This window comes from Agelaius phoeniceus, chromosome 15 (genome assembly GCF_051311805.1).
Source record: "Agelaius phoeniceus isolate bAgePho1 chromosome 15, bAgePho1.hap1, whole genome shotgun sequence".
Classification (NCBI taxonomy): Eukaryota; Metazoa; Chordata; class Aves; order Passeriformes; family Icteridae; genus Agelaius; species Agelaius phoeniceus.
Window position 1 is genome coordinate 8,254,014 of NC_135279.1, and position 13,327 is coordinate 8,267,340.

The 13,327-nt window shown below is 47.4% G+C and overlaps 1 protein-coding gene across 3 annotated transcripts in view; it reads left to right on the forward strand.

Annotated features, from left to right (window-relative positions):
• KLHL3 (kelch like family member 3) overlaps positions 1 to 13,040 on the forward strand; it is a 44,779-nt gene extending 31,739 nt beyond the window's left edge. For all 3 annotated transcript variants that reach the window (XM_054643022.2, XM_077186557.1, XM_077186558.1), the window contains 8 exons: positions 699 to 848; positions 3,409 to 3,526; positions 4,237 to 4,434; positions 5,353 to 5,454; positions 8,282 to 8,410; positions 11,668 to 11,808; positions 12,019 to 12,162; positions 12,396 to 13,040. In XM_054643022.2, the coding sequence (XP_054498997.1) occupies positions 699 to 848; positions 3,409 to 3,526; positions 4,237 to 4,434; positions 5,353 to 5,454; positions 8,282 to 8,410; positions 11,668 to 11,808; positions 12,019 to 12,162; positions 12,396 to 12,424 (1,011 nt within the window). In that variant the 3' untranslated portion in view covers positions 12,425 to 13,040. The remainder of the gene's footprint in view (positions 1 to 698; positions 849 to 3,408; positions 3,527 to 4,236; positions 4,435 to 5,352; positions 5,455 to 8,281; positions 8,411 to 11,667; positions 11,809 to 12,018; positions 12,163 to 12,395) is intronic.
• Positions 13,041 to 13,327: the final 287 nt, after the last annotated feature.

Sequence of the window (13,327 nt, forward strand, 5' to 3'; positions counted from 1 at the left end):
AAGTGGTGGTGTTACAAGCTCATGCAGCTTTTTTTGTCATGCACAGGCAAAACATCATAATGGAAACACATAATGTGTGATAATTTTGGTTTAACATGTGTGCTGTGCATGCATATGGGTCTGTGTGGCTGGCAGGGGAGGCACTCTGACTCAGTCTGACTTGGAGATTGTTCTTCATAAATGAATTCCTGGCATCTGGGCCTACATAATGAGCTGAGAATTCCCAAAGAAGGGGTTGGCATTTGGGCTCTTTGACTACGATGCTTTTATCATATGTCTAAAAAAAAAAATCAATACAATTGGTGTAAAATTGGTATTCACAAGATGAACCCATCATGGTTTTGCTTTTCTTTCACTTGTATCTTCTAATGGAATAAAAGGTACTGCCTCTCCTTAAAAATTCTGACTCAGATAAAAGAAATCACTTTGTATCCAGACTCCTGGTGAGTCAAGTGCATCAAGTGTTTGGCAGAGGGTGATAAAATACTCACTTCTTGTGAATGATCTTGGGAAAAAGTGAGAAACTTGGATGTTACTGCATGTGCTTCTTTGGGAGGAGCTGGAAATCTGTTTGTCTCCTGCATTTTTTTTAATGTTGGTGCATTTGAAGGGAAATTCCAGGTTACATGTTCTTTCCATGAAGCTCCTTGTGACCTGTGCCAGGGTAAATGATCTTTGTTGTGTGTGCATGTTCTCAGACAGTCGAAGAAGAAGCTTTAATCAAGAATAACAACACCTGTAAAGACTTCCTTATTGAAGCCATGAAATATCATTTGCTTCCTCTGGATCAAAGGCAACTAATAAAGAATCCCAGGACAAAGCCAAGGACCCCCGTTAGCTTGCCAAAGGTAAGCTGAGCTTCGTGTCACCTCACCCCTGTTCCTGGGGGCATTTTCAGTCCTTTGACAGGAGATCCAGAACTTGCTGTGTTACTCTTTACTCACTCAGTGGTTGTGCTTGGAAGTGTTTTACTCCCTCTTCTGGCATTGCCTGTGCCCAGCAAGGAGACATAATTAAGTTGAATAAGCTTAGATAAGCCCTTAGGGGAAGGAGTATCTCTGCTCTTGAATGGTTTTGTCAGCCACAAGTGGCTGGTGGCTGGCTGGGCTGTGGAGTGGCTGCTGGAGTGCTGGGAGGGCTGCCTGAGGTGCTGCTGCCTGGTGAGAGTGTGTGGAGCCCTGTTGAGGAGGTCACAGTGGGTGTCTCTTCCTTTCCTGTATCCATAATCAGAAGCCAGGAAAGCAGGAAGCAGCACCCAGCCCCGTGGGCAGGAAGTCTGAAGTGAATTTCAATGGACTCAAAGCAGCAACTGAATAAATAATCCTTGTTACTCCCCACGTTTATCCTGCAGGCGTGGGATGCTCCAGCCACCACTTTATTAGTGAAGAAAAAAACAACCACAGGAGCTTTTCTCTGTGCCCCAGAGATAAACACAGTGTGGCACAGTCTGTCAGCAGACTGCCACTGAAGGTGCTAGTAAGCATTTAGAGATCCCAGGACATTAAAAGCACAATGTGTTATTTTTCCAAGCACAAACAACAATGAGGTTGCTTTGTGGGATGGTCTATGAGATCTGTGCTGTTTCTGATATTTGGATACTGGACTGTGCTTTGAGGAGTCGTGGTTCTGCAGCACGTGGCAGTGTGTGTCAGTGTCCTTTCTGCCTGCTGTGGCTGAGATGAAGTTGGTAGAGCACAGCTTTGGGGCCATGAAGGGCTGACATGGCCCTTGTTCAGGACTAAAGTAGTTAAGGATAAAAGGAACAGCAAATCAGTGAGTTCAGGGGTTCTCAACATCTTTTATAGCATGACCTCTGAGTACAAACCCAAATCCTTCTGCAGGTCTCTCCTCCCTTCTTTTGAACTGTGAAGAAAGGGAAGGAGGTGATGATCTTTCAGCAATCCTGTTACTGAGAAACTTTCATCTGGCCTGTTGGTCCTGCTGATGAGGGATTATTGTCTGCTGTGAAATCCCTTAATTCTGTAATCGCGTGGAGCCCTGCGGCTCCATGGGAGACTGTTACACAACTAGTAGTCAGGCTGTTCATTTAGACTTAATTTGGTTTCCAATATCATGTTCTCATCTTTGTAGATCAAACAGGCCACTGTTTCCATGCTCTTCAAATTCTTTAAATTGCTGTCCAGCTCTTTACTTTTAAAGCAACCTTGCTTGGAGTTGAGTTTGTTATCTGAGTGACCCCAAATGATGATCTTATCCCCTCAGCCACTCCCAGCTGCCTTGCAGAGGCTAAAGCCAGTTTCCCAACCACTCTTTATCAATATTTGAGTCCCCATTATCTTGTTTCTAGCTCCTTGGTCTTGTAAAAATCAGATTGTCTTGGGTGATGTTTGATTTGCTGTGGTTAGGGGAGCCAATCCTCCCTCTTGATGGCTGTGGAGGGTTGAATGAAATGTGTGTTGAACCAAGTGCAGGTCCAGCTGCTTGCCAGTGCAGGAGTTTTGGGGGCTGGCTGCCAGTGCAGGTGTTGGTTTGCAGTGCCTAGCTGGGGCTCAGAGCCATGGGCACCCTCGAGTGCAGAGCTGCAGGCTCCTGGCATCTGTGTCCATGGGGAATTTGTCTTCTGGCAGCAGACAGGGCAGATTTGGGAAGGAACACACTGTATGCTGCCCAGATCTTCTGCTCTTCTCACTTTCCCACCAGTGTCCACCCCTTGCTGTCGCTGGTAGTGGAGCCTGGGGCTGGATGAACCCTTAGCCTGACCCAGCAGGGTGGTTCTTCCACTCCTGAGGCTGCCCTTGACCACCTTGACATAGCCCTTCCCTACCTGTGAGGAATTCAGGGTTTAATTCCTGCATTTCCTGCAGTACCTGTGGCAGCCAAAAGCCTTAATGAGGCTGACAAATCACATCCTTCAGCAGCCCAGACCCCCCAGGTCGTGACAGTTCTGGTGATTTCCCTGAGTGTCGCCTGCCCCGCAGGTGGCACCGCAGCTGTCACGTTTTATTTGCTGAGTGGCATTGATTATTTTTAGCACCACCATGGAGATAATGACTAAACAGTGGGCTGCCAGTGGAAATTATGCTGGAATCTTCTTCACTTAAAAATACTTTTGCAGTGAGTCTTGGGTATGCTATGGTGCCAAAAGGTTTTGTATTTCAAGGGGAAATTGGGCAAGTTGCCCACCTTGGACACAGTGAGGAAGGGTAAATGGGGTGGCATTTAGCATGCATTAAAATGGAGAGAAATTTAGCATGCATTCAATTGGAGAGAAATTTTTCCCTCTTGAAATATAATTGCCTGAAATAAGTGTCCCTGCAGAGGCTTCTAGCTGACCTTCAGCACGTTTTGGCAGCTGCTCTTGATCGGGTTGTGGTGATGGTTTCTCTGCAGAGAGCAGCTGCCCAGGGCCATGCCTGAGGTTTTCTAGCTCTCCTCTTCCCTCTGCAGGTGATGATTGTGGTGGGTGGGCAAGCACCCAAAGCCATTCGCAGTGTGGAGTGCTATGACTTTGAGGAGGAGCGGTGGGATCAGGTTGCTGAGCTTCCCTCACGGAGATGCAGAGCAGGTAAAGGGAACTTTTGCTGCAACCTTCTTTGTTTCCCTTATGCAGCTCTTCAGCACTGGATGGATGTCCTTAGTCCTCCCTTTAGCTTCCTCTGTGCCCCTGGCCTCAAGCAGGTCTTTTTTTTGCCATGCCTTCTTCTTCCTTCCCTACAGACATCTTTCCCTTCTTGTTCAGGTGGATGTCCTGCTCTCTAGTGGGGCTGCTCCTGCCTGTCAGCCCTCCCACTGTCTCCCCTTCGTCATCTCTCTCTCCTGGCTGTTCCTCCATCAGTGTTTCCTCTCCTCCTCCCCCGTTGCTGTCTTGGCAGCCCACAGGGGTCCAGTTTTTCTTGCTGGTTTCCTAGTGAAAATCAAAGGAGCTGAGTCAGTCCCTCTTGGTGCGGAGGAGTGGGTGATGGAGAGCAGATCTTTAAGCTGAAAACATCTGACAGGGTTGTGAATGTGGCTCACCATTTGGTGTTCCCTCTGGCTCACAGAATTACTCACTCAGGTGTGAGCTCCATCTGTGCCTTATGCTGCCATGTTTTCATGTGCATTTCACCTCCCATACGACACGCACGTTTTATCACGCTCGGCGTTAACCGGCAGAAAACGCCGATTGACCTCAACCCGCGTTCCGCTCTCCCCAGCCGCCTTTCACACCCTGGCGGGCCAGCAGCAGCAGCTGGGCAGTTCCAGAGAGCTTGCTGTGAACCCCTGTCCCCTTTTCAGGCGTGGTGTTCATGGCTGGCAGCGTCTACGCCGTGGGCGGCTTCAATGGCTCGCTGCGGGTGCGCACGGTGGACGTGTACGACGGCGCCAAGGACCAGTGGACGTCCATCGCCAGCATGCAGGAGCGGCGCAGCACGCTGGGGGCCGCCGTGCTCAACGACCTCCTCTACGCCGTGGGAGGCTTTGATGGCAGCACTGGTAGGTGCTGGGCGAGCACCAGGCACTGCCTGACCTGGCAAAAGGGCTTCTGGGGGCCCTGCAGGGATTGCAGAGCTTTGGAGCAGTTCTTGTGCCCTTCCCCTGAGGTTCTGTAGACAGGGAGCCAGAGATGGGGTTTGGTGTGTGTTGTAACTATCCATGTGCACGTTCTGACCTGTCAGTAATTGCAGAGAATCTCACCCTAATTGCTTTCTTTCTCACCCTTATTATTTTCTTTTCCTTATTGTTTTCTTTATTTCTCTGCAATAAATCAAAATTATTTTATTGCGGAGAATCTCACCCTTTATTATTTTCTTTCTTCTTATTATTTTTAGAACTGTGATACGGTTCTTTCAGCCTCATTCTCTGTATGATTATGCTTTTTCCGGGCTGAAAAGGGATTTTTTTCCTTGTTTCCGTTAAATTTTTCATAGCAACATGAATAAAATACTAGTAAGGAATCTTACAGGGATTTGTCTTGGCATGGCTGTGTGTTTAGATTCACACCTCTGCCTCTGCTGTAAAGCTCTGCCACTTGGTTAAGCCCTGAACTAACTATTGCAGCAGGGTCTGGGGGAATTTTTAAACCTTTGCATGGATGTTCTGGAATGCTTGAAAGGATGTGGGGCTTTTGGGCTTGAAATTTGGACTCTGCTCACCTTGGTGGCCTCAGCACATGGGAGAGGCAGCAGTCCCAGGGCAGGGGTGATGGGGTAACAGCTTTGCCAGCCACTGAAGAAGTGGCATTGACATGCTGGTCCCAGCCTGAAAGGCAAGGGGTTAGGAAGTGGGAATGCAGGAGCATGGTGGGAATTACGGGCTTGGGAGGAGGTGGAAGGCAGATGAAAGTGCAACACCAATCTTTTTTTCTTCTCTTTTTTTTTAATTAGAAAACCTGTGTATCCCCTTTTTAACTAGGTCTGGCATCAGTTGAGGCCTATAGCTATAAAACCAATGAGTGGTTTTTTGTGGCTCCCATGAACACAAGAAGAAGCAGTGTTGGAGTTGGAGTTGTGGAGGGTAAGAAAATGAGCAGCCATTTCCATCAAGCAAATGTTACTTGTCAAACAGAAGCCTGAATGGTTAAGTGCAGTAGGAGGGAATGGCAAGAACTGTTCCCTATACCAGTTGGGAAAGTTTGATTTTATATGATGTAATTGCTGCAACTTTTTCCATTCTCCTCTTTATCTTGGTGAAAAATCATGTGTAGCTTTCCAAGAGCCTCAGACATGTATCAGACTAGCCCATGCCTCCTGTGAATGCAATCAGGTGTGTGCAGGTTTCTTTGAATCCTAATTCTGCTGGGCTGGTTCTGGCTGGTGAGAGCCAGTGCTGCTGTGCAGTGGCTGCTGCTGGCAGACGCTGCGTGGATGGAATACCCATCATGGAAAATCTGCTCAGCCAGAGAAACAGGAACAGAGTTTGTCCCACAGCCCCAGGCTGGTGGTTTGGCAGGAATACTAAAACCTGTGTTTATTGACATCAGGCAGAGCTCTGCTGAGGCTCCTGAATGAGCAGGGGCTGAGGATAGCAAAGGCTGTGGCAGCTCAGAGCGAGCTGGGAGGCTGGGCAGGAGGGTGGCAGCTGCTGGCACCTCTGGGTCAGCACCAAACTTGGGGGAGCTGGAACTGAGCAGCTTGGTTTGGACTCAGGAGAATGAAAAGTTTAAGTAGGAACCATTTATTCCTTTACAAAATCTATTCTGGAGCAAGTGAAAGGCTTTATTTGAACTTGTCTTTAGTGTGGCATAGCACTTTCCTGTTAGTGCAGTGCAGAGCAGCTTTGGCACAAGCCTTGTTATAAACCATATAAACCATGATTTACAGTGCTTTGGTTGGACCTGTTTGAGTGGGAAGTACATGGAATATGTTAGTGTACATGAAATCTGTTTATGTGAGAAGAACAAGGGAGATACATTCAGAATAAATTGTAGTCATTAACTTATATTTGCATATTTAAGAAGCACCTTCTTCAAAATTGGCCCATGCTTGGGAAGTGCTGGGCTTCTATCAGTCATTGGAATTTATTCAAGTGGCTTGAATGCAGAAAAAGTATTAAATATGGACCTGAGAGATGCATTTCTATGGACAGATTTTCTCCTGGAGACTCATGAAATCCTTTTCCTTTTCTTTTTTTTGAAAACACAAGTAAGTGTTGAATATTTTGGAGTCCATGATAAAAATAATAAGGGCGTATGATGGGCACAAGAGCTGATCACACTGGTGTAGGGAACAAGCTGCAGCCTGCAGTTAATCCACAGGGTTCATCTGAATGTGACAAAAATTGATCTGATGATCAATTATATACTGAAAATACCTAATAATCTATGTCAGCCAGGGAAATTGATCTTATCTTGCCTAGATTGACACTCTTGCCTGATTCACTGACGAATACCAGGCAGGACCAACTGCACAAGTAAGAATTTGAAATGTTATTAGAGACAGGAAGATGCAGAAAGAGGCCATGAGTGGGCCTGAGGGAGAAAGAAAATGAGATAATATTGTTTTCATTTTTCTCTGAGGCTTCTCAGCTTCCCAGGAGAAGAAATCCTGGTGAAGGGATTTTTCAGAAAATATGACAGTGACAGGCTTAGGTGTGTCCCCTAAAGCCACCTGAGGCAGGGCCTGTCCTGGGCTGTGCCTGTGGGTGAGCCTGGCTGTGTAAGAGCCTGAATGAGAGATGTGGGACTCCAGGCAGCTCTTCCAAATGCAGTTTATTCCATCCAAGAGGTTACAGCAGTCCAGGGTCGTGGGCGACAGAGCCTGTGCCTACAGCTGTCAGCTCCAGCTGCAGGCAGGCCTGGAGCTGGTTTTGGTTGCCTTGCATTATATACTTTTCTTTCCTGAGCATCTTAATACAGTAGAACCAATCTGTACCTTAACTTTTATCTATAGCCTACCATAACTGCTATAATTACCATATTTATGTTACTGTTCTGCAATCACTAAAAGCTAGTATGTCACAGTGTAGGCCAGAAGTTGTTTTTCAGTTTTCTTGCAGTGGAAAATTCTGAGACCCTTTTTCTACTTGCAACATTTGCTCGCTTGTTTGCCTCTGCTATCTTTCTGCTTGGTGAAAACATCTTCTTGTTTATCCTTTGCTCTATATGGGTTTATCCTTTGCTTTAAGTCACAGAGGTGGGTTTACCCTTTGCTTTAAGTCATAGACATGGGTTTACCCTTTGCTCTAAGTCGTAGAGGTGGGTTTACTCTTTGCTCTAAGTCATAGAGGTGCGTTTGTCCTTTGTTCTAAGTCATAGAGGTGGGTTTATCCTTTGCCCTAAGTCATAGAGGTGGGTTTACCCTTTGCTCTAAGTCATAGAGATGGGTTTACCCTTTGCTCTAAGTCATAGAGGTGGGTTTATCCTTTGCTTTAAGTCATAGAGATGGGTTTACCCTTTGCTTTAAGTCATAGAGGTGGGTTTATCCTTTGCTCTAAGTCATAGAGATGGGTTTACCCTTTGCTCTAAGTCATAGAGGTGGGTTTATCCTTTGCTTTAAGTCATAGAGATGGGTTTACCCTTTGCTTTAAGTCATAGAGGTGGGTTTATCCTTTGCTTTAAGTCATAGAGATGGGTTTATCCTTTGCTTTAAGTCATAGAGGTGGGTTTATCCTTTGCTCTAAGCCATAAAAACCCCTTCTAACTAACACACCCTTTGCCTCCTTGATTATCCGGTAAGACCGGCTCAGCAATTCTTTTCTTCTATATCAAAACCTGCTTCCATCTCTATTCCTCCTTGAGACTCTGCATTCAAAAACCTTTCTGCTAGGCATATCTGTGGGACTTTGTTGCCACACTGCCACCCTTCCCAGCGCGGGGAGCTGTCACCCTTGCCGTGTGTTGCAGGGAAGCTGTACGCGGTGGGCGGCTACGACGGCGCGTCGCGGCAGTGCCTGAGCACGGTGGAGCAGTACAACCCCGCCACCAACGAGTGGACCTACGTGGCCGACATGAGCACGCGGCGCAGCGGGGCAGGTACTGCTCAGCACGGGCACCACCGCGGGCTTTGCAGGCAGCCCCGGCATGGGACGAGATGAGAATCTTCACTCTGTGTTTCAGGAGGCTGATTTATTGTTTTACGATGTATATGTTATATTGAAAGAAAATGATACAGTAAAGCAACGCTAAAAGAGTAGAAGAAAGGATTTCATCAGAAAGGAATGATGATAAAATCTTGTGGCTGACCAGAGAGTCTGAGAGCTGGACTGTGATTGGCCATTAATTAAAAGCAACCACATGAGAGACCAATCAAAGATGCACCTGTTGCATTCCACAGCAGCAGATAGTTATTGTTTGCATTTTGTTTCTGAGGCCTCTCAGGAGAAAAGATCCTAGCAAAAGGATTTTTCATAAAATATGTCTGTGACACACCACCTGCTCTGCTCACACACAGGGAGGAAAAGTGGGATTTGCCATTGCTGAGCTTGCAAGTGCAGCCTCTTGTGTGCCTTGCTTCCCGTGAGGGGTGAAAATGGAATGGCTTGGAATCTCTTAGCAGCTCTTGTGGCTTGTTGTATTGCCCTAAATAGTTATTTAGTTGTTTGCACTGGGTGTTTTGGTAATTTGCACTGTGCACATGATTTGTATCCTGTGACCTCGTGGTCTTCCCCTTTTTCCCCCCCTCATCTGCACATTGTGTAGGATAATAAAATTAATCTCAGATTTTCCCTTAGCTAGTTTTTAGTTGATTTCTTGCAAGAGTTGGCAAGAGTTGGTGATCTGGAGGATTAGAGTAAAGGACCTGTTGTAAAATGATTGGATTCTAGTCTTGATGGTTTCTAATTTGCTACATGATCTTGGGCCAGGTAGTAATTTGTCTTCTCTGTGATTGTTCCTCTCTGAAAGGGAGCAGAACCCTCATCCACTGCATTTAAAATCATCTTCAGGTGAATGGGAATTTGTCCTGTTGGTCTTAATGCTCAGTGTGTGCCGTGGGTCCTCCCTGATATTAAATTGTGCAGGAACCCACAGGCGAGCCTGAGGGCTGCTCTTTGGGGCTGCAATGACCCTGCAGGTTAAGCTGTGGTGGGAGTTCCCTTTTGAGCTGGGCAGGTGAGGCTGCTCTCTACACCCTGTCTCTCTCTCCTCACTCCAGTATCTTTTCTGTAGCTCCAGGTGAGGTAAATATGGACACACTGTTGGTTTGAGTTCTGTGGGAGAGGTTTGTGGTATCTGCTTGATGCTTAAATCTAGTCCAGTGCAGCCTTCCAGGAGAGCAGAACGAGTATCTCCTATTGTTGGCACTGTGTTAAAACAGCAAGAATTTTGTGGCTGTCGTGAAATGGATTTTATTGAGTTGTCTTTGTTGGAAACACTCTGAGTGCTGCTTTACAAGTGTTTCTCCATGTAGCAAGTCCTTTGTTAGGAATGCTCATACTCCCCTGCCAAACTTTGCAGTTTTCTGTTCCCACCTGTCAGCTGAGCTCCTCAGGCTCTGGTTGTCCCCTCCAGCAGGGATGGAGGGGACTGCCCGGTGTCACTGGCCACCAGCAGTGCTGCAGCACAGTCTGCTGTGCAGCTCCAGCAAGGACACCGTGCTCTGCACTGCTGTCCCTGTGCTGACATCTAGTGGGGCTGAGGACAGGTGGCCCCAAGTCCCTGGAGGCACTGGGGCTGTGGGCATGTGCAGGTGCTGCCCAGGTTTTGTAGAATCATACATTTTTTTAGATTGGAAATGACCTTTAAGATCATCAGGTCCCACGATTAACCCAGCACTGCTAAACCATGTCTGCAGGTGCCACATCTGCACATTTGTTGAACACTCCCTGGGTTTGCTGGACCAGCTGTGTGGTTCACTTCCCCTGTCCCTGCATGCCCTGTCTCACTGCACAAGGAGGCAGTTTCATGTGAAAAAGCTTGAGCATTTCTGACTCTTTTACTCTCTTGCTTGCTAAATTATTTCTTACAAGTATAAAATTTCCACTAACAGCTGAATATAATCAAATGCCAAGGTGCTGCACAGCCAGGCTGCTGGGCTCAGGTGCAGTTAAGTGATTTTCCATTTCTCAGTGACCATTTCTCAGACACCTGCTCCAGCTCAGGAGCCAGGACAAACATGTGTGGATGTGTTCTGCTCTTCCCAAGTCCTGCATGTTGGAGTACTTCAACCACACCAAGGATGTGGTCCAGTAAGGTGGATATTTATGGCAGTTAGAGATCAATTGTATGTTTGCCAGAGGTGAACCATGAATCCCAATGTTGTATTAGGATTTCAGCACTTGGTACAGTGAAAGATGGCTGGCCAAAACCAAAGCCAGCAGTAGCAAGCTAGGATAATTTGGAGAGGGTGACAGTGGTGGATCTATGTACCTGTCCCCAGAAGGGGATGCTCCTGATGGAGCTGCAGAGCCTCAGTGGTGCCTGTTCTCTGGCTCAGCAGCTCTTCCTGCCCTCTCCTTTCCTGACCAGGAGAGATCCTTGCACAGGGACCAAGTCAAAAACCTGTTGCTATCAGCCTGGCAGGGCCCCTCTCCTCCCTGCTCATGGTTGAAATGATGTGATTCAGATCTGTTTCTGTTTTACTAACATCCCACCTTGTTAATTTTAATAGAGGCCTTTGAACCTATTAACGAAGATATGTTGCTGGAAGTTTTAACTCTCACGGATTGGTGAACGTTTTAATTAACTAATTTACTTAATATTAGGCAGAAGTAGCTTTGAGATCCCTGTCATTCCTTCAAAAATGGGGGCCTTCAAAAATGGCTGAGAAGGTGGCATTGGAGGCACCTTGTCTGTGCCAAGTGTTGCCAGGTTTTGGGGTGGGAGTGGGAGGAGAGGAGTCAAGTGGCAGCTTCAAGAGCTGTCAGTTGTTGGGGAGAGGAACATCATCCAAGGCATGAAGTCATGTGGCACAATGGCAGCAGGAAAAACAAAAGTAAAAGTCCTGAAAGGGGAATCAGGATGAAAGCAGAGGGTCCCATGGCAGAAAATATCAGGCAGATGGAAACAAGGTGGGGTGGGAGGCAGAGAGCAAGTGAGTACAGAGAGATGGAATAAAGGCAGAGGAGTATCATGGGACTAGACTGCTGGTCTTGGATTGCCTGAAGCTTCCTAAGAGGGGACATCTGCCAGGCATTACTGTGCAAGTTGCTGTAGTGCCATGGGGTGGGCGGGGGCAGAGCTGATCTTGATGCACACGTGGCCCATGTTTTTGGAAATGCCATGCCCAGTAGCAGAAGCAGGGATGTGCAGCCCTGTCCCTGTGCTGTGGCTGACCTGGCTGTGCTTGGCAGGTGTTGGGGTGCTCAGTGGGCTGCTCTACGCCACTGGGGGCCACGATGGGCCCTTGGTGAGGAAGAGTGTGGAAGTCTACGACCCAGGGACAAACACCTGGAAGCAAGTAGCAGACATGAATATGTGCAGAAGAAATGCAGGTAACCATGATAAGCCTTTCTGTGGTGGTTGGCTCAGTTGTCTGTGTGTGGTTTTTAATGCAGTTGGTGTGCTCATGGTGAATGTGATCAGTGTTGTAGAAGATAAAAATGGGAGTTGAGGGATCTGCTTGGGGGTGAATTGGAATGTGGCAGCAGCGTGCTGTGGGGGCTGAGTTGGCTCATGTCTCACCATCTGTGCTCTCCTTTGAGGGGTGTGTGCTGTGAATGGTCTCCTCTACGTGGTGGGAGGTGATGATGGTTCCTGCAACTTGGCCTCGGTGGAGTACTACAACCCCAGCACAGACAAGTGGACGTTGTTGCCAACCAGCATGAGCACAGGGAGGAGTTATGCAGGTAAACAGGCATTGGGAGAGTGGCCAGCAGTGGCATCAACTATAAACTTGAGGGCTGTGCCCCCTGAGGCTTTAATTGTACTTTTTTTGTATATTTTACGTTGATTTCAGTAGAAGGAACTTCCACAGAGGTGGTAGACACCTCCCTCGTTGCTGGCCTTTGGCTTTGCAGGATGATTGTAGCAACCCAGGAGCTGCTCCCAGCATAACTGTGTCTGTCTGTTCTTACAACAGGTGTGGCTGTGATTCACAAACCCTTGTGACACACGATCAAGCCAATGTGAGGAGCAGAAGTGAAGTGGATCCAGCTAGGTGGTGTTGGGAAGATGACTGACCTCTGACTTGACCCATCTCATTGCTGTTAATGTCTTAGCATGACAAGTGATGCGTTGCAAGCGTCATCCACTCTGCAGTGGATTGCATAGCCAAGTGAAAATCCCTCTGGGGACGTGTTCCATGCTAGACACGAGGTGTTGCTTGTTATCTGTGGTGCAATCAGCTGTTCTTCTCGATGGCATGTGTCCTGAGATAATCACTGTGCTTGGACTGCAGGCACGGGATTTTTTGTGTGAAACAAAACTGCTACGTTTGGGCATGTGAGTAAAAACGAATGTTTCTGGATTTCTTCCCTACTGATGCTCCGTGCACATTGTTGGTTGAACTACTTACTCACTGTGCCTGGAGGGTGGACTTTAATACTGGCAGGGGAAACTTCTGAGTTCCAGCAGAGAAAAACAGCAGAAATGGACTGGAACAGGGTGGTCTGGCTCGAGTGTGGCGCTGTCTCAGCCGTATGTTTGTACATGCCACTGGACTGCTGTATGTATCCTGAAATGCTTGTGGAAATAAACACCATGTGGTTTTTCTACTTGCCATGAATGCTGTGTGCTGTGCGTGCCGGGACCTGCTGGGCAGTGCCTTCCCTGGGGCTGAGCTCTCTGCACCTGAGCCACTCTGAACTTCCCAGCCCCACACAACACATGCTGCTCCCACGGGCTTTGTTGCTCCTGTGAAACAAATGTTGCTTGAATAGAAAATGTTCCCAACCCACACTTTTCAGCTGTGCTGAAAGCTTCAGTTCTAGCTCTGTCCAGCATCTCAATGCCATTTCATAATAGAGCATTTAGATGTTAAAAAAAACCCTTATGGTGCCATTAATGTAGAGA